At 40.3% G+C, this 20,580-nt stretch overlaps 2 protein-coding genes and 1 non-coding gene across 3 annotated transcripts; 2 read left to right on the top strand and 1 right to left on the bottom strand.

Annotated features, from left to right (window-relative positions):
- Positions 1-4,752: 4,752 nt before the first annotated feature.
- LOC104433779 (IQ domain-containing protein IQM2) lies at positions 4,753-8,256 on the top strand. The gene is made up of 9 exons (XM_010046643.3): positions 4,753-4,855; positions 5,401-5,910; positions 6,002-6,116; positions 6,197-6,262; positions 6,344-6,432; positions 6,530-6,617; positions 6,703-6,942; positions 7,039-7,140; positions 7,251-8,256. The coding sequence occupies exons 2-9, from the start codon at positions 5,435-5,437 to the stop codon at positions 8,040-8,042; spliced, it is 1,968 nt and encodes a 655-aa protein (XP_010044945.1). The 5' UTR covers positions 4,753-4,855; positions 5,401-5,434; the 3' UTR covers positions 8,043-8,256.
- Positions 8,257-12,640: 4,384 nt separating this feature from the next.
- On the top strand, positions 12,641-14,965 carry LOC104433778. Its single transcript, XR_005548427.1, has 2 exons — positions 12,641-12,931; positions 13,004-14,965. It is a non-coding gene; the product is annotated as an uncharacterized LOC104433778 (transcript).
- Positions 14,966-17,033: 2,068 nt separating this feature from the next.
- On the bottom strand, positions 17,034-19,803 carry LOC104433776 (pheophytinase, chloroplastic). Its single transcript, XM_010046641.3, has 8 exons — positions 19,473-19,803; positions 19,256-19,348; positions 18,557-18,768; positions 18,134-18,278; positions 17,979-18,051; positions 17,729-17,875; positions 17,493-17,618; positions 17,034-17,305 (listed from the first exon to the last, which is right to left on the bottom strand). The coding sequence occupies exons 1-8, from the start codon at positions 19,748-19,750 to the stop codon at positions 17,225-17,227; spliced, it is 1,155 nt and encodes a 384-aa protein (XP_010044943.1). The 5' UTR covers positions 19,751-19,803; the 3' UTR covers positions 17,034-17,224.
- Positions 19,804-20,580: the final 777 nt, after the last annotated feature.

Raw genomic sequence — 20,580 nt, 5'->3', positions numbered from 1 at the left:
AATATTTTGAATTTAAACAAGTCATGCATTATTATCCTTAACAATGATCGATGATGATTGGCATGAATGTTTCTATGTTCCATAAGGTTTCAGGCGTTTCCCTTGAACAAAGGTCAAAGCGTGAAAATCGCAAGATTGGAAAAGAGAAAAAAATTTAGAATTAGGGTGCCTCGACATTTGTTTTCTTAACCTTTCATGTCTCTTTTTCGCCAACATAGTTAAGCATGAAATTGCTTTTTCAAAGAACGCGTGGAAATTAAGATGCTCCGTCTTAAAGAATGCAAAGTAATGGATAAAATTAATCATCGCGTGTAGTTATCTTCTGTGTGTAAACACAGAATTGTTTATTAAAAAAGAATCATAAGCACACACGATCAATAAAGAGATTCATACTTGACAATTATCATATCATGTCGCTGATACAAAAGAATCTCAAACACGACCTTAATAAGTGGCTAAAAAAAATGTTTCGGGTGAACTATAGCAATGTAGAAATTTCAGACCACGACCTCATGCGTCTTCATCCATGATGTCCCCCCTCAACATGGCAAATGTTGATGTAGTCCATTACAGTTAACTACATGAGATAATGTTTTGAATTTGAAGGATTCACGCATTATTATCCTTAACGATAATCAATAATGATTGGTTTGGATGTTTCTATGTTCTATAAGGTTTCGGGTGTCCCCCTTGAACGAAGGCCAAAGCGTGAAAATCGCGAGATTGAAAAAAAGCAAAAATTCAAAATTAGAGGTGCCCCAATATTTATTTTTTATTATTTTATGTCTCCTTTTCGCTGACACAATTGAGCGCCGAATTGCTTTTTCAAAGGATGTGTAGAAATTAAGACAATCCATCTTAAAGAATGCAAAGTGACGGATAAAATTAACTGTTGCGTGTTGGGTATGTTATCTTTTGTGTGTAAACATAAACGATTCTCAATCTAAAAAGAATCATAAGCATATACGAGCAATAGAGATATCTATATTCGATGATTGTTATATTATGTCGTTGGTAGAAAAGAATCTTGAGCACGAACTTAGTAAGTAACTAAAAAAAGCAATTTCCACACAAGTCGGCCATATCCACACACACGCAACGGATGCGCAGCATCGCAACATTGTATGTGGACACAACCGAATCTCCATGAACCTAAAATGAAGTAGAAGAAGAGATGGGGTAAACAAATAGGAATTATTCTCGCATTAATTTGACGTGGCAACAAAAATCTTCGAAGAGGGATTTAGCTTGTACCGGAGTTTCCCGGCAAGCACGACGTGGCCCGAGCATTCTTCTGACACCTGGAATCCAGCCAGTTGGACTTCCTAGCGGCTGGTGCGTACGGCACATCGTACTGATTATTACGGTGTAATTTAATCGCGGAGGAGAGAGAGAGAGAGAAGAGAAGGCTTTGTATTTGCATGGAGATCCGAGATGGACAGTTGGAGGTGACGGTATCGTGTCTGGTCAGTCGTCGCCTTCTCCGATCTCGCCATGCTTAAATTAAACCTTAAAAACTGGGTTTGACTTTAATCCCTCGGGCTCTAAACCCCGAGCTGCGCTTGCAATAATGGACATGACGAGGTTTATGTTCGCACATGGCGGCGACAAGGCGATCGGATTCGCTTGAGATTCGGCAGGGTCTGTTTTCTGCTGCCGAAACTTTGCTTACAAGCGTTGCTGCCCTAAGCACGTCGGAGGCTGCTCGTTTTGGCCACGCAAGCTCCCCATTTTCTCATTTTTTTTTTTTTAACTCTCGAAGTAACAAAATGATTAGAAAATTCGTTCAATTCGCGATGAGCTCTAGGAGAATTTTGCATTTCTAATGAAAGAGAGTCGTCGGGCCGATTTTCCTGGGAGGAATTTGTTGGGAAATTGAGGTTGGATTGATTGGAGGACGATGCTTGGGCGCGAAGTAAATTTTGGGTCAGCTGAATTGACCGGGACCAAGAGGGAGTAGGAAGAGAGAACGGTTCAAGGCAGGGAATTGAAGTCACGGGGGTCGTCATATCCCATCCGGTCGTTATCAAAGACGTATATACTTAGCTAATCAATCGAATTTAATTAAATTAATCTATCTGATTAGAGTCATGCTAGTCGTCATTGTTGCTGTTATCTCCCGCTGAGTGATTTCCTGTCGGTGTGAAGTGGATTGACCGCATTGCTTTCTTCCCCATATCCAACCGTGCCGCTCGTTTAGGTCGGTCTTCGTTCATCATTATTAACCCATTTTCTTTTCCTCCTGGAAATCATCGGTTTCTTTCTCGGGAAGGAAGTGGGTGAGAAACCCGCGTCATTTACCTGGAATTTGGTTTCGTGAAAGCAAAGCTGGTTAAGCAAATTAGGCTTCCAATTCTCGTTCCGTCAGATGAAAAGAAGGAAAGGACGACTACCGACAGTGACTTTGTCGACGACAACGCATCATATTAACCCCTCAAATGGTTGTTTTGTCACCGACTCAAGCACACTCGCACACCGACCGAAAAAAAAAACGAAGCACTAATTGCATTAAATGTAAAGTTGTCGGTATCTCGATTTTCTTGGTATAGCCTAACTACTAGTGTTTACAGACGTGGATAGTATGAAAGCCAAAAGGGTCTTGATAACAATTGCTCTCTGGGCACCAGTATGGAAACGACACATTTTAAGAAACATTAAGAATTAAGAAGTACGCATTTTAGCAACATTACTTACTTCGAATGGTCAATTCTAAGATTTCAAAGCACGTTAAATAAAGCTCGGCAAGTGTTTGAGGGCCACTTTCTAAACATTTTCGATTATGCAAGGGCCGTCCATCAAACAAGACTCCCATCTTTTCTCCAAAACTTTTCCTTTATGTTATATTTGAAGACAAAAATAGTCATTCACCAAATACAAACACAAGAAAGTCATTGCTATCTATATATATATATAAGTTGTTCTTATGTGCGTTTTTGTAGGCATGTACCGTCTCAAGTTAAATTTTACATGCCGAATGATACCTATCTAATTTTAGGTAATTTGGATATAACACCACTGATATGGCGGAATAAACTTATTGATTGTACCTTATCCCGACTCTAGATATGATTAAAAACTATTCCATAGCTAGTGATATATCGAATTCGATAAATTAAAAGAAGAAGAAGAAGAAGACCCTTTACAATGCAAAACCCATTACGAAATATTTTCCATATGAAACGTTAAAAATTGGATTAGTGCGATTAAAAACGTCCTAATCAGCTTGTTCTCTAATTACGTCTGCAATGCATGGCATCGTCCATGGCGTCAAGCTTTCAATATCCAAGCCTCAATTTCGCTTCAGTCAATCATCTGACTCCATTTTCTATCCGAAGGATTAACGCGTGCCATTACGTCATCCGACCGATCAAACCCCAACAAAATGACATAAACAAAAGGCAAAGAAATTTCTGATGAAATATATATTCAAACGTAACGAATATAAATTGACTTTTCCGTCATAACATGCCAAAGCTTGTAAGTTTAGCTCGAAGCATCGGATGACACAAGCCATTGCGAACTTGCGACTCAAGGATCAAGGAACAAGTCAACCCCTCCCCTCATTTAGTTTTGAATTGACTCGGATGAGCAAATGACTCCGCGGGAGCTGGAAAAAAACCTCCACAGGCGTACCGTGCAAGTTTAGGACTTTTGGACTGAAAACAGGAGAGGGTTTTTGGAAAGTGGTAGAAAAAGGCTCGATTCAAATTGGTTTTTATTATTATTCTGTACCAATAAATATTAAATAAGACCCAGGTCTCTCCAATGAGAAACTGAAAATTAGCAAGAAGCAAGCGAGGAAGCCTCCCACGAGCAGAAAAATGTGAATGGATAGTACGAGAGTAGACATTCTAAGTCCTTGGGATGTAGATTTTATGGATTAAAATAACCATAATCAAGAAAATTTGTTTTAATTGGTCGGATGAGTCGCGATAGGACCATAGGGAGTTTACATGGAAAGCACTCTTTTATCTTTCTCTTCAGGAGAAAATTGAAAATTTTCCTTCGAGCAATGGAAATGCGCTTATTCAAGGAAATCGATAATAGTTAATGAAATAAAACATCAACAAGCATTTCTCCAATCGCGTGGTAGCCTTCTGCCATCGCGATGTCCGAGGCCTTGCTTGGTTATGCTTTTAGAACCCTTTTCATTTCTCCCAGAAAATTTTAGAATATCGTATAATATTTTGAAAAAAAAAAAACACAACGCATCGAATTGTATATACACTAAAAGTTTCGGGAGTTCCAAACTTAAAAAGAGTCAAAATGCGTCTATTATCACATGACAAAGGATTTATGGATAGAAATTTCTCCATATAGGTATTAATATATATATTACAGAAATCTATTTAGAAATTGAACGAAATGGGCCCGAATTTATAAAGGCATCTAGAAAACTAAATTCACAATAAATTGGAATCCAAGAACCAGGCGTGTGGAAAGGAGAGTCCGCAATTGCATGGAAATAGGAAGCCTACGATACAAGATAAAACCGGAAAAAGAAGAAGAAGAAGAAGAAGAAGATGAAGATGAAGAGAATTTTCTGTGGAGAAAAATTTCACCCCCTGTTGGCCCAAATGGTCTACTCCACGTGGTCGAGGACCAAGTGGAAAGAAAGGCAACGCCCACTCAGCGTCCCTATATATAACCAGCATCGAGCGGACGAAAGGAGTATCCTTTTCGGTTTCCGCTTCGAAAAAGCCACGAACTTTGCACGGCGAGAGCCGAACTGAAGGCACACCCCCCACCACCACCATTTGACTCTCTCCTCCCTCCCCTCCTCGACGACGACGACGACGACGACCAGTTCTTCTCGAGTTCACATCGCGAACTGCGGGACTCCGTTCGATCTCAGGTACTCCCCACGTTACAGGCATTTGCGTTGCCGTCGCGTTTCGTCAATTTTCCGGGATCTCTGCTCTGTTCCGTAATTCTCTGCGCGATGGGTGTTGTTAGATTTTCTTGCCCGTTCGGGTCTCTGTATCCGATGCATTACTTTTTCTTTTTCTTTCTTTTTCGTGGGTTCTTGGGAACGAGCTCGTCGACGCGTTTCTTGATATACCGTCGGCCCGAATGGTTCCTGATGATTATTTTGGAATGGAATGGATTGAATTAGTCCTCCTGCTGAGTCTCTTCCTGCTTTTGGTGGTTTTTCCGGTACTGGGTTTGATGGACGGGTTCTTTAGGATGTACGATTCTTGTTCACCAGCTTGTCTGCACCGGTTATGTAGATCAGTGGTCAACACTGATTTCGACGGCCTCTTCATCAATGTTGCATTGGTTCATTTCTGCTAGCATGGCTTAGATAGGGATGCATTCCACGGTTACCATGTTAATCTGCCTTCTTCTTTTTTCCGTTCTCTAACATTGTTTCCTGACATTTCGGTTTGTCTCTTTCAGATAGAAATTCGGACCCTGTCGTGTATCTCGTCGTATGGGAATTACTTCTTCCTGTCCATTGGCAGAATTTGCCGACGTGGAAAACGGTGTCCAATCCCTTATCATCAAATCTGTAAGCTTCGGAGATGATGAAGTCAAGACTCCGGCTCATTCCATCAGTTTCGGTATTCAAGGTTCAGAGCCAACAATAACTAAGCCCTTAGGCCCTGGAGTGATGGCGCTTGAGTGTGCTGTTCGCTTGGAAGAGAAGGATTCGGAGATGGTAAATTCAGTCGAGTCTCCAACTCCGATATCAAAGGAGCAGAAGCAAGCGCCTGCCATGGCAGTTAGCCGAGAATCTGATGCTGGGGACAATCAGATCCCAGGATCTGTTGAGGTGGCTCAGAAATGGTCTGTTTTGGACCCCGACAATCCTGAACACGAGGCAGCTGTGAAATTACAGAAAGTTTACAAAAGCTTCCGCACTAGAAGAAAGCTGGCAGATTGCGCGGTACTTGTTAAGCAGAGCTGGTAAGAATTCTAAATGCTGATGGTGATGCATTATTAGTCTATGGTTGCAAATGTAATTAGTCACTCATACTGCTGTTCCTGGAACTTACAGGTGGAAGCTCTTGGATTTTGCCGAGCTCAAGCATAGCTCTATATCATTCTTCGATGACGGGAAACACGAGACGGCCATTTCACGTTGGTCAAGAGCAAGAACAAGAGCTGCCAAGGTAAATCTATGAGCTCCAACAGGTTGAAATGTGTTTTCTGGCCTTTCCTGGATACGTGACTAAGCTATTTCATATTGCAGGTTGGAAAAGGTTTGTCGAAGAACAATAAGGCCCAGAAACTTGCGTTGCAACACTGGCTCGAAGCAGTAAGTTCACCATGACGAGAAATTGTGACTAGTAACTATCTTTTTTCATCAGTTTGACTTATTCTCATAACTATTTTACAGATTGATCCACGCCATCGTTATGGGCATAATCTTCACTTCTATTATGTCAAATGGCTTCATTGTCAGAGCCGACAACCCTTCTTTTACTGGTAACGGACTAGATCTGACCACGCAACACTTTTACGTTGTTGATATCATAACAAGTGATCTCTGACAGAAGGGGAACTTCGTTGACTTGTGTTGCAGGTTGGATATAGGAGAAGGCAAAGAAGTAAATCTCGAGAAATGCCCCAGATCAAAGCTTCAACTGCAATGTATCAAGTACCTTGGCCCGGTTGGCTTCCAACTCCACTTATGAATGTCCTTTGCTATTGTTGTGTACGTTAATGTCTTACTTAGAGTTTTCTCATTCCTAACAGATGGAAAGGAAGGCCTATGAAGTTGTCATAGAAGATGGGAAGCTCTTTTACAAACAGAGTGGCGAGCCGGTCCACACCACAAGTGAACCCAGGGATGGGAAGTGGATTTTCGTCCTGAGCACATCGAGAGTAATGTATGTTGGTAAAAAGAAGAAAGGTTCGTTCCAGCATTCCAGCTTCTTGGCTGGAGGAGCTGCAGCAGCTGCAGGGAGATTAGTTGTTGAACATGGCGTACTAAAGGTAGTTTTTCGGGCTAAGAGATAGCAATATGTTCTTGGATTGGTGATTATTCATATCAGTGTCGTTTAACAATGGTCGTTCTCTGTTTGTTTGCAGGCAGTTTGGCCTCACAGTGGCCATTATCGGCCCACCAAGGAAAATTTCGAGGATTTCATCTCCTTTCTCCAAGAGAACGACATGGACCTCACGGATTTAACGGTAATATTAATAGAGATAGATTCTTGGCTATGCCCCGCGTATCTTTTGTTTTGTTTTAGTATACTTCACAACAAGCAAATAGCTGACTCATTGTTGTATTCACATTTCAGTCGAGTCCAGTGGATGAGGAAGACATGACTCCTAGCAGGAGAAGCAGTCTTTGTCTACGAGGCAACCCATCGGAAGAGGATTTAATGCAAGAGGCCGATGCCTCAGAGACTGACGTTTCGACCTTGAACGAAGTAGAAACAAATTCACTGAACAAAGAGAGTGGTGATTCTTCAGAACTAGAGTTGCCCAAGCTGAGGCACATACAAAGCTTCGGTAGCAAATTGACCAGTCTTGAAGTACCAAAACAGCGTCAATCATTTGAAGACCTAGAGAGTGAGAATCTAGATGGTTATGAAACAACAGAAGAGCCCTTTGCTTCTGAACCCAATTACATTGTTCCGAAACTGAACTTGTCTGGCAAAGACAGAGAGAACGAAGTAGAATATACAGAAGTAGAAACTACACCAGGAGAATTGGATGTACAAAGGGTTAACTCACATAAAGAATTGAAGTCATTTCAGCAATTAAAGCAATTGTCCTGCAAATGGACGACAGGAGCAGGGCCTCGCATTGGTTATGTAAGGGACCATCCCCCGGAGCTGCAGGCTCGAGCTTTAGAACATGTGAACTTGTCTCCAAGGATTGCAGGATTTTCGAGGTCATATATCTCTCCACAAAGCACTAGTGCCGTTACACAGGAGAAATTGAGGTCCCTTTCTTCAGTGCCAGGACTAAATTCAGGCTCATCAGAACGCGACAGTGCTTCTTTTCCTAATATTGGTGTTCACGACTCTGCAGTGAAGTTGTTACCTCTGAAAAGGAAAGCATCAGCCCCGTGGCCTCGTGCCTAAGCAGAGGAATTTTTTAATGACTTGATTATTTTTTGTGTGGATAGAGAATCAATTTTTTATACTTACTTGAAGAAGAGAAATTACAGCAAAGAAACTAGGAGGGAAGACTAGAACATTTAGGAATTCATTCTCATTTTTTTATTTAGAACAAATCTTTTCCTGTTCATCTTTGCACATATGATGTACATTGTAGAATTCAGAGGTTTTTTTTGGCCCTCACCAAATTCAAATCAATTCTTTTCTCTAATTGTTGGATGAATACTTGTTTTTCCTTGAGTTTGTCACTTCATATACTTTACATTAGCAATCCAGTTTGTTCACAATTGAAACATATGAATTATTATTGCTGCTGCTGTATTGATCTTCCACGGCGTGTCAAGAAGTCACCTTGTAAGTGGGAATTCTACTTTAATGTCATCGAAAACTTGGTGAATGATAACCAAACTAATGATTCATCTGCAATATGTTCCAAAGTTTGCTCGATATCTGATTTTGCGACTTCAGTTGTACGATTTAAAGCACAAAAATCTTGCTGTCAGAGAACCAAAACCATCCTTAGAGATGTAAGAGAAGTTCCTCCAAAGGTTCGACTTCCTCATTCATTCAACTACAAACGCACTCCTAAACTCACAGGTGATCTAATTTAGAAAACAAAAAGTTTAAAAAGTAGCTTCCATGTTGAGCTCCAATCAAAAGAATCAGAGCTACCAAAAGAGCAAAATGCTGCTGGTGGAAAAAATTACTACGCTCATTAATTATGTGGTAACACAGAATTAAGCGATCGTTGCTTCTCCAATGTCATGAAAGTTAAACTTCCCAAAATAACCAATTACTCATCCGTATCAAACAAATTGGCCCCATGAGTTTGCAAGTCCATGGCAGAATCATCCAATAGAAATTGCCAACACGTGAAAAAATGATTTTTATAAATGACGTAAAATATATCATTTAGAATGCCTCAACTGAAGCGACATAGTTGAAGTTTACTACCTCTAAACTGAGCCAACAACTGATCTTATGCGCAGGCCAGCGCCTTAACTGTACCAGGATGAAGTCTGCTTTGATGAGGACTGATTTGATGATCGCCGTCACTAAATGGAGATTCTGATGCAGCATTTGAGACCAGAATAGCCAAAATATCTCTAGCGATCTACTGTGAGGTAGGATATGATGCCCATCTGATTTCCACCAAGAAGGAATGTCAAATCCAAACTCCTAGGCAACCCGTCTTCCTCCAAGTAGTAATCCAAATCCGACTTCAAGTCTACTTTTCTCTGCTTCCTCTAAGAAATAAACATGTCAAAATCACAAAGGCTATCCCCCTTCCCTATGCTCCTCTCCTTGGCCTGAAGAGACACGGATTGATGCCTGTTTTGTATACTCAAACTTTGTTTTGATTGGTTATCCCGTAAAGGTCACAATAAACTCAACAAGTTCTCTTTATTTTGCTGCCATCCTCTTCTCCATACATTCTAGGGAAATTAATAACAGATAATACCCTGAATCTAAAACAGCTGCCACTCCGACAATATCATGAATGACGGGACGGTACTCATCAGCTTCTCCAACATATGGTGTCATTCCCACATCAGACCATTTTGTTAAGGTAATTCTAACTTCATAGAATTTTGGGAGATACAGATTTGATGTGGGATATTTTGTGCCTGATAACATCTCAGTGATACTGCAAAACAGTTTCAATCTTTCCACATGTTTCCCCAAACATATACCACTCCATTGCGTATGGTACACAATTATATCATACATCGAAAGCTGGTAGATGAAGCAACACTTTTCTACAAAGCAATGCCATTCAAAGCATCGCAAATGTTGAATGCCATCGAGTTTGCCAGTCAAGTTTTAGATTCTCAGTCGTAGGGACCTGCAACTTATGAGCATGTTTTGAAACATTTCTCGTCTCTCTTATGTAGCTGACCAGTAAGAAACACTTTCGAGACCTTATGCATTTACATCACAATCATCACCCTGGTCAGAAATGTTAACAAATTTTTGTTTCCATCACCTTGTTTGATCCTTTTTTGCTGCATCCGCATTAAAGCTCGAACTTATCTTTCTCACACCTCAAGACTTGATTTATTGCCTCATTTCCATGTTTCGTTTGCCATAATCGATTAGCATGTCCATTTAAAAATAAGGGTGCCTGTGTCATCTCAACCCCAAAAGCTTCCGGGAGATGAACCCCTTGGAAAATCGTCTTCGCTGACATCGTAAGGACCGAGAAGAATCTCTAATGCTGCTCTTGATACATACTCTCAGTCTTAATATAAAAAGCGAAAGAAGCCAAGAACTAGTACCATCTCCAATCAACAATTGAGCAAAATCAAACGATCATAATGTATAGGCTTTAGCTTCATGGAGCGAAATTCTAGCTAAATACAAGCTGAACTCTTTAGAAAAAACATTAAAAAAAAAAAAAAAAAAAAAAAAGGGGCGAAAGTTGGCACTTTTGGACGACAGTCTCTTTACCAAAAAAAAAAAAAAGGGCAATGTCTTAACGAGAAACAGAAAGAAGATGAAAAAGAGATGAAAAAGATGCGGGAACTGATGGTGACTTCTCGGGGGAGGCGGCGGTGGTGGTGACGGTTTGCCAGGTTGATGGCGGAACGGGGTGGGAGGGCCGCCGTGAAGTGGCGGAGGAAGAGGGAAGAGTAGGAGATGATGGTCGATGCATGAAACGGAGAGCACTCTCATATAATCCTTTCTCGGCTCTAAATTTATGGAAAATATGGTTAAACGCAAAAACATTATTTATCAAGAAAAATTCATACCGGAATTTGCATTACTTTTTTGGCAACAAAATACCATTAGCACCACCATCCGAGGATCCTAGGAAAGTCATAAAAGAATAAGGGAAAATGTCACAAATAGTCCCTATATTTTTACTTAATGTATAATTTCATCTTTGAACTTTCAATTTGCTCAATTTGATCCCTGAACTATTGATAAATGTTTGATTTAGTCTATAAACTTTCAATCGGCTCAATTTGGTCTTTGAACTATTGATAAATGTTCGATCTAGTCCTTCGTTCTTTGGAGCCGGCGGAGGGAAGAGAAGAAAAAAAAAAAAAGTAACGAAGGACTAGATCAAACATTTATCAATAGTTCAAGAACCAAATTGAGCCGATCGAAAGTTCATGGACGAAATTACACATTAAGTAAAAGTATAGGGATCATTTGTGACATTTTCCCAAAAATAATTTGCAAATACCAGAAATTTGAATGGAAGGAAAAAAAATGCATTTATTCTTATAAATATATTGGCCATTTATTAAAATATCCACTCTGGAACCAAATGACTTAGCCATTCGTCAACTCTTTTTTTCACCACATATGTTTAACCTAATGTTATCATTACTTTTAATCAATGGTTAGCTATTCTTGTCATTTTGTATTTCATGAAAGCTTCTAAATACATTCGTCTTGCTCAAGTACTTTAATTTCCAAATGCTTCTAATCCTCAACTTCTTTCTCTCGATTCTTAGTTTCTATATCTTCCGAGTAAAAATAAAGGGTTCCAATTTTATGTTGTTGAAACTTCTAATTTCATCTTTTTTAAGTGATCACAATATGAATTATTGTATTTTTGCTTCAACTTATCAAACTAGTTTTGTTACTTGCAAGGATTAAGGGATGTCAATTGGTATTCTTGACTATTTTGCTTTTAGGGTATCTAAAGCTTTGATTGCTCAAGTCATCTTTCAAGTAAGTAAAAATTCAAGGGACTAAGTTAGATTAATTTACTTAGTACTCTTGACTTGATGGTTGCTTGATAGTTGTTAATTTTATATTAGTGGAATCCAATGATAAATGTGAGAAAATCTCGGTGGTGATTTATTGAGAAGGTGTGATGATTTGACCTTTTTTGATGAGTTAAAAAAAAAATGTTAAGTGTGGCTTATCCACGTAGGATATTCAACTTAAATGAGAATATAAATAATTCTTTTAATTTCTTCAATTTAGAAAATATAATTGTCCCTGTCATTTGATGATGTTGATTATATATCTCTATCCAAATTATATATCATGTGTAAAGTTATTTTTTTTCTCTATCATTTAAACATATCAAATTAAAAGTCAAATTGACAAATTTAGAATAATGTTGGATATTTCCATATAATTTATGGATTAAATTGAATATTTACAAAAATTTAGTAACTATGTTGAACAAATAAAAAATTTAGAGATGACGTTAAACATTTAGTCAAAGTCCATAGATCACATTAAATAAATTGAGAATTTAAGGATGATATTACATATTAAATCAAGATTTAATGATTATTTAAGTAATTATCTCTATTATAGATGATATTGGGATTTAATTTTTTTTTTTTTTTCAGTTGCTCGATCTATTCACCTATATTAAGTAGAAGGATGGGAGCCATAAAAGTGCTATTAATGACATCGAAAAGAGAACGACTAGACAACAACCGTCATTTACAGCTGCGAGATCAGCTAACCTTTCAGATCTGCTAAAAAAAAAAGAAGAAAAATGTGGGGTTCGTTTAATTTAAAAGGTCGGAAAACCACCTTTTCCATTTTCAGTCAAAATTCGGAAAATGATCTATACAGTATTTTTCACGTCACATACGCCGATCACATATCAAATCGGACAAAAAAGATGTGCAGAAAATATGTGCTGCCATTGAATTCCCTTTTGTCCTTCCTTTCTTTCTAAGTTTTCTTTGGCTTCGGCTGTTCCATCTTCCTCGTCCTCCTCCGCTGGGTTAGAAAGCTAAGGATAGTCCGTGGAATTTTCGATCCCGGTGAGCACGAACTCAAGAACTGAACTGAAGACAGTGAACCCAGATTTTGCTCCAATCGAGTCACCAGATCTCCCGAGAATCCCACCCTTTTCCTCGTTATCCGAGGTGAGTGGACACTACCCAGTTTCTCTTTCTGTCAGCTGAGCACGAATTTTGCTGAGATTGGAGGACGTACAGTTGAAGGAGAAACGCCCATGAAGGATTCGAGTCCGGGCACGGAGCCCATCGGGCAGAACCTGATAAAGCTCATAGGGAACCTCTGCTTCTCCGTGTTCGTGTTCTCCGTGCTCGTCTTCACCGTGGTCGCCATCACCTACCAACCCCCGGATCCTTGGCTCGAGTCCGCCCCTGCCCTCACCCGCCTCTTCACCCAGAGCGAGAACGCCACCTTCAAGAACGACAACTCCATCCTCACGACGGGCGAGGATCTGCAGCTCTCCCCCGCGGGCGCCTCGGCAGCGGCTTCGGCTTCCCCTGATTCCGGGGCGAACCCCATCACCGAGGCCGTGATCGAGAAGGCCGAGGAGGGGATCCTCGGCCCTTCCTCGAAATCGGATCCGGGTTCATGTGAAATGGCCGGAGGGGCCGTTAATTGCTCCGACCCGCGTGTCTTGATCGCGGTCGAGAAGTTTAATTTGCGGGTTTTTAAGTCCGTTGTGTTTTTGGAATATCAAGCTCCGGTTAGCGGGTCGAAGCCGGGTGAGTGCGATGTAGCTTATAGGTTCAGGAACAAGAAGGAGAAGTCTTGGAGGAAGTATAGGGATTTTAGGAGGTTTAGGGTGGAGATTGGAGACAATTGCGAGTATAAGGCGCTGCATTCCGGCGGTTGGCATTCAGGCACCAATGCTCGTAGACCGAGTAGGTCGAATGCCACGAGGGGCACCAAAGCAAAAATATTGACGCCTGTTGGAGACAATGAGATAAATGATACAATTCCGAGCTTGGGATCGGATGCAAACTTTAGAAAGGGCAGATACTTGTACTATTCGCCTGGTGGGGATTATTGCAAGGAAATGAATCATTATTTGTGGAGTTTGCTTTGTGGATTAGGAGAGGCTATGTACTTAAACCGCACGTTTGTGCTGGATTTGAACATGTGCTTGGCTGCAACTTATAACCCTAGTAATAAGGATGAGGAGGGTAAGGATTTTCGATATTATTTTGATTTCGAACATCTCAAGGAGGTGGCGTCAATTGTGGAGGAGGGCGAGTTCCTTAAGGATTGGAAGAAATGGGATAAGAGCCATAAGAAAAAGATGCCGGTGAGAAAGGTGGTGACATATAAGGTTACCCCAATGCAACTGAGGAAAGATAAGAGTTCAATTATATGGAGACAGTTCGATGCTCCAGAACCAGAGAATTACTGGTACAGGGTTTGTGAAGGGCAAGCTGCAAAATACATCCAGAGGCCTTGGCATGCGATCTGGAAATCGAAGAGATTGATGAATATAGTCTCGGAGATTAGTGGGCGAATGGACTGGGATTTCGATGCCGTACATGTGGTCCGGGGAGAAAGCTCAGAATAAAGAGCTCTGGCCTCATCTTGATGCTGACACTTCTCCTGATGCTCTTCTTCTGAAGCTTAAGGGAATGATTGCGCCTTGGAGGAATCTCTACATTGCAACCAATGAGCCTTTTTACAATTACTTTGATAAGTTGAGGTCTCAATACAAAGTACACTTGCTTGATGATTACAGGGAACTGTGGTCAAATACAAGCGAGTGGCATAATGAGACAATGCTTCTAAACAAGGGAAGACCTGTAGAATTTGATGGTTACATGAGGGTCGCAGTTGATACAGAGGTCCTCTATAGAGGGAAGACACGTGTGGAGACATTTTATAACCTAACAAAAGATTGCAAGGATGGAATTAATACATGCTGACCAGGTTGACGAACACTCTTATTGCTTCTTTTTGTTGTTTTATATCTTTTGCTATGCCTTTTTTCTCTCAATTCTTTCTCTGGAGTGAGAAGGTTGAGTTCATCTTAGCACATCTTACATGTACCTGTTACTTCATACATTTGCTGAATGTCAATACGATAAACTTACTGAATCTGTTTGTACTATTCTTCAGCTTCATGCAATTTCCTCGTTCTTCTAAATTCCAAGTTGATGTGTGCTTGAAAGCACTCGCTCCTCTGTGTCTGTTATTTGTTCTTCATCTGATGCCTGTGCACTTTGTGACTTTTCCTGAATGTACATCACATAATCCAATTATGCTGATATAGGTGAGAGAAATAGAAACAGGATGTTCTAAAATCCTGGTAGGTTACAACTAAACCGATGTGGGAGGAGGGGGCTTTTTCAACTAGAAGACTGCCCAAATGAGAAATTATCACATCATAGTTGCCCGACATTTTATGTTAAATGCTGTAAACTGGGTCTCTCAAAGGCCCCCCCAATCGCAAATCTGGAAGATCCAGAGAAGATCAAATTTTATCCTTTTGTAGGTTCTGTTCGTTTCCTGATTTATGGTAATTTTGCCATTGTAATTTTTCTTTTCACATTGCGCAAATGTCACCCACTAAAAAGTTGTCATGCCCGCAGTGCATTTTCCCTCTGCTGTATACTATTAAGGATGATGCTGTTAACTCTTAACATGAACGCTGTATTGATATTGTCATTGTAGTTGGTGAATATATGTCAGTACATCATTGTAAGTGAAACAAACAGACATTTGCTTTATTGTTGTGACTATCATATCCCTGAGGTGGCCCTTTTCTGTAAGTCCAAAAAAAAAGAACTCGAGACCTCAAATTAAACCCCTTTATTGCACTAGTTAATAGCCTTGCTGGAGGCAAAAAATGAAGTTCTCTTCCTCTAAAATTTGACTCTTGATTGGGGAAGAGACGCAAAGGAGTGGAATTGTCCCCGAATCTTGTTTTCCTCACATCTACATATGCATAGGAAGTGCCTCAAAATCTATCAATAAGGCATCAATGGGTATCAGATAAAATTAGTTATGTAATGTTGAATAATGACATTCAAGCTGCTTAGATTCGCTCATCAAATCAACCGGTGCGCGGTTATCATTCTTGATAAGATCAATTTGCGATATTGTCAAAAAGAAGCAATAGCTCTAAGATTGATCTACTATCAGCCTTGGTTTTATTTCCTTCCTTTTCTGCTCGTATTGGGGAGTGTGAAAAGTAGAAAGAGAAACGAACTAATTGCTTTCAATCGATGGAGTTTCAGTTTTTCTTGTGCTCTTTTTTATGGTGGATTTACCAAGACATTTAGGAAGTTACTTACAGGAAAATGAAAATTACTAACAAGACTGAAAAATCACCTTCACTTTTTAAAATTACTAAGCACGGATAATTTAGTCACAGATTTGTAGAATTTCCTTTTATTATAGCCTGCTGATCAAGATTGTTGCACATTTCACGTATCATTCTTCAGGAACAAACATGTTGTTTCTGTTTATCATAATTTGTGTTTCGGTATTGGCATGCTGCATAAACCAATCATGCATAAATGCAGAAGAATCTATTCCTGCTGAAACATGAAGTTCCTACCCTGTCAGGATCAATTTATCCTTTTGTCTCTGACAGATCTCCTGTTACCCTCTTTCATAACTTGATAAGAGCATCATACTTGAAGCTACTATATATTCAGCTGATGCTATTGATGTTAGTATAAAGATGCAGACACCACAGGGATTGTCCTTTGTATCCCGCAGAACAACTCACTTTCAAAATTCACTGTCTCCATGGACTCATTATGTCTTGACATGTTGATGCCGAAATGAGAAACCCCCAAGAAGCATTAACTCGGTTTTTAAAGTCTTGCTCTCCAATTTGGGGCGGTTTCATACGGTTCTCAAATTAAAGAATTGTGTACTCGATGCAAAGCACAAGAAGTGCATGGTCAGGTCAGGAAAAGCTTGGTTCGTTGACTGAAGGGTAGTGAAAAAAACTTGGTTCGCCATGTTTTCAAATGCGAAGCGTGATGTCCTTGGAAATTCTCCACGGCTAACGACGGCAAATGGGTGCATCGAGTGCACCCAACTGGCCGCCTTTATCTTCCAAATAACATCATCTCTGAAGGTGAGATGAAACTATCAGATGTCAAATTGGAGTCTCGAGTTTTTTATCGTCCTGAAAATTACCTACAGCATTGATTATAAAACCGTCACCTTAGTCAAGTATCGAAGTTGTATTATAAGAGCATACAAGGGCGAGAGTGATAAGACCCCATAAGATAAAGGTAATATCAGAAGAAATATACATTCATCAAGAGGCAGTGACTTTGCTTCTCAGCACCATTTCAGTGCAGTAGAAATTGCCACTATTCTTTAAGCATTCTTACACCAATCGTTATTGGGGACACTGAAAAAAAAGGAAGGTATCATCTACAATGAATTTCACAAAGAAAGAATGGTCTTCCAATTCATCATGTTGATGCAGTTGATGGCGCTGCATGACGAGCCACGAATGATTCAACAAGTGGGTTTACAAGATGAGGCGCTTCGTCCTTCATATATATGGCAAGAGACAAGAATGAATCTAGTCAGAATGTTTGCAGAAAGTATCATCAAGTGTCAAACAAAAGTACAGAACCCGTCAAGTTTTGGTACCAAATCGCAAAGGGAAAATGCCCACACATGCTCAGTAGAACCTCCACATTAATCTTTATCTCACAGAGAGAGAGAGAGAGAGACCTGAGGACAGTGACCAACATCAGGGAGCACCACAAAGTCTTCCACTGAGTCGAAATTCCTGAAGGCTCTTCCAAGTTCAATGGGCTCCCATGGATCCTTGTCTCCCCATGCTATCAGAACAGGACACTGACAAAGAGAGCGACAATAAAAGGAGCTTTGAAGTATCATCACAATCTCTATCTTTCGATAAACGACACTGCATAGCTTTTTGAGATTGCGGATGAAAAATAACATACCTTCACTAGCGGCAGTAGTTCTTCTGGAAGCGGACCACCTGAATAACAAATGAATTCAAGAAAGACATCGACAGCACCGGGCTCAAGTCCCGGTTGAAGGATCTTCTGAACTAATTCATCAGTCACTTGGGAGGTGTCGTGGTAGCACTGTCACAAAGTTCATCAAAAGCACTCAACTCAGTGAAATGGAATATGCAAAATGCTTTCATTCTGCTCTGTCGTAGACTCAGTGGAATTTGAACTTTTTTACCTGACAAAGGATACCTTCCACAGACTCCGGTGTAGCAACAGAATTGAAGAAGAATTTCCCTAACATTGTATTTCTGCCACAATGGTAACTCACTTCAGAAATTAAGGCCACTCGGCAAGAGCTTAAAGTTTCCAAGAAGGGACAATAAGTTTCACCTCAGCAAATTCTGGAATGATCTGATCAGGGGTCTTCCATACCATGGCTGCTTCTTAATATGAAGCATTCGAAGAGAGATGTTCAGGATGACGATACCCCTACAGATCTCCGGCTGCATCACGGCTGCTTGAAGGCCAACGACTCCTACAATCAGATGGAGAAAGAATCAATGAGTGAGAACATATACTAAGCATACAAATGAGTTGTAATTTAGGTCTCTTTTATCAAGTATGCATATGCTGAATGATGAGATATCTGAAGAATGGGGCAAGAAATTATGTTCACCTTGATCTCGCATCACCGTTAAAAAAACAAAAACTTATCCTTTGATCCTTTTGTTTGCAGATACAAGAATGGAGTCACAAGTCATAAACTAAAAATTTTGAGCATCACCAAGTTAGCTATGGGCTAAACCTCATTACCTCCAATAGAGTTGCATATAAAAAATGCTTTATCTTTGACCACTTGGACACTGAAGTCATTTATCTGCGTCGCCCATGTCTCAAATGTGTAAAACAAATCATCTCCAAAGTCACGGGGATTTGGCTTGTCGGAGTATCCATAACCAATCAGATCAATGGCATATACCCTGTGCGATTTCGCAAGAACTGGAATATTTTTCCTCCAATGGTCACTGAGGAAAAGGACAGGCACATCAGCAATGGGCGAATCAATCTAATTCACGAGAGAATGAAGAGGGTGTACTTGAAATTTGCACTAAATGGCATTCTCATGTTTATACTTCTTTTCTAATTTGAAGCATAGGAGATACACCCCACCTGATATTAAACCAGTGTCACTAAATTTCAAGAGTTCAAGAAGAGTCTACATGGAGCAAAGCCCCCCCTTCCATAATCTAATCAAGAAACAAATGGTCATGCCCAATTTTGCAACTGCTAATACAACAAATCAGTTTTCGCTCAGGTTTTACAGCAATTGTCGGATGAGACTCTGCCATAGCAAAACCAGCAAACATCATAGAAGGAACTTCAAAGCTCACGCAGAAAAAGGGAACAAAAACAAGAACAAATGCAGACACAAAACAGAGCAACGTCAAGCGATCAAAACAATCAATACCTAGCAAATAGTTTGTCTGATAATGAAATGTGAACGGTGTAGACCTGTTCGCTCCAAAACCATGGATCAGAACCAAAGCCGGTCCGCTGTCTCCGCAACACTGATACCGAATCGAATAGCCCCTCCAATTCCATACCCTACAACACACGAACAGAAGGCAAGAAAAAGGAGCCGTCTTTTCAGTTACCCAAAACACGAAGAAACGAACCCGAAAACTCGCGCCCCATGATGATCCCCGTTCGTCGGTTCCGTATTACTCACCGGCTCTGGACTTCGAGCTGCGGTGGGCATGGGGCCTCGTCGCCTTGGACTCGGTCCTGGGTCGTGTGCCCTTTGAGGACGGCATTCGGCACGGTCGAGCTCGAAGGAGGGGAGGCATGGCGTCGGTATCGGACGGCGATCGGCTCCCGGGAGCGGACGGTCTTGCCGGAGGATAGGGAAGGAGCGAACGTGCTCTTCCTTCTTCTCCGGTGGGATGGGTCGAACGGGAACTTCAGCTCCGTCGACAGGTGCAGCGTTGGGGAGCTCGTGCTCGCCATGCCCTCCGACGCTTCCCCGGAGAGAGAGAGAGAGAGGGGTGTTTCGAGCGGTTGTCGGGAAAGAGGGTCAAAGTCAAACAATCGGTGGTCGGAAATTCTGCAAGCTCGACGTCCTAATGGATCCACGTGGCACGGTTTTGCCCCTTCCAATTTGTCTTCTTTTATTTATTTTTTCAAAATAAAAGACAAATATAGTTTTTATTGAAATTTTGTCAAGAGTGCCGTTAAGCATATTTTATTTTTTAATAATTTAATTTTCAAAATTCAAATTTTGTATGACAAAATAACCGTCAATGCATCGTAAATGGTAGCTTTTTATAATATAAATACTTATTAACAAATACTTGAAATTACTTGCTACGCAGTACACACCCGTGGAAAAAGTTTATTAACTGATGTTTGGCATAACTTTTGTACTGTGAGAACTTTTGTTTTCTAAGTACAATTAATGAGTGCCTCGACAAGACCCTTTTTGTCATACTAAATTGTGTAATAAACCATATAATGAATATTATTAAAATTAAAACCATTATTTTCTTAATTTTATATAAGAGGAATTGGAATAATGATAAGTTATTTTTTTTATCGAGAAGCAGTTTTAACATTTTTCTATGAGTCGGTAAAATGTAATGGACGAGCTATAATGACTATTTGCCATGTGCTTCTACAATGCATATTAGTTTTATAGCTGCTTGATCCAACGAAGGTAAGGAGTGGTCATTGAAATTAGAGGGCTTGGATAAGGAATGACTTATAGCAAACTTCTAGAATGGTAAAGATGGTAGAAATGAACTGAACTATACATCGAATATAAAGAGAGCAATTCTAAT

The sequence above is a fragment of the Eucalyptus grandis genome, chromosome 2 (assembly GCF_016545825.1).
Source record: "Eucalyptus grandis isolate ANBG69807.140 chromosome 2, ASM1654582v1, whole genome shotgun sequence".
NCBI classification, from domain to species: domain Eukaryota; kingdom Viridiplantae; phylum Streptophyta; class Magnoliopsida; order Myrtales; family Myrtaceae; genus Eucalyptus; species Eucalyptus grandis.
The sequence above is the reverse complement of the archived record's forward strand: the minus strand, read 5'-3'. Positions and strand labels throughout refer to the sequence as shown.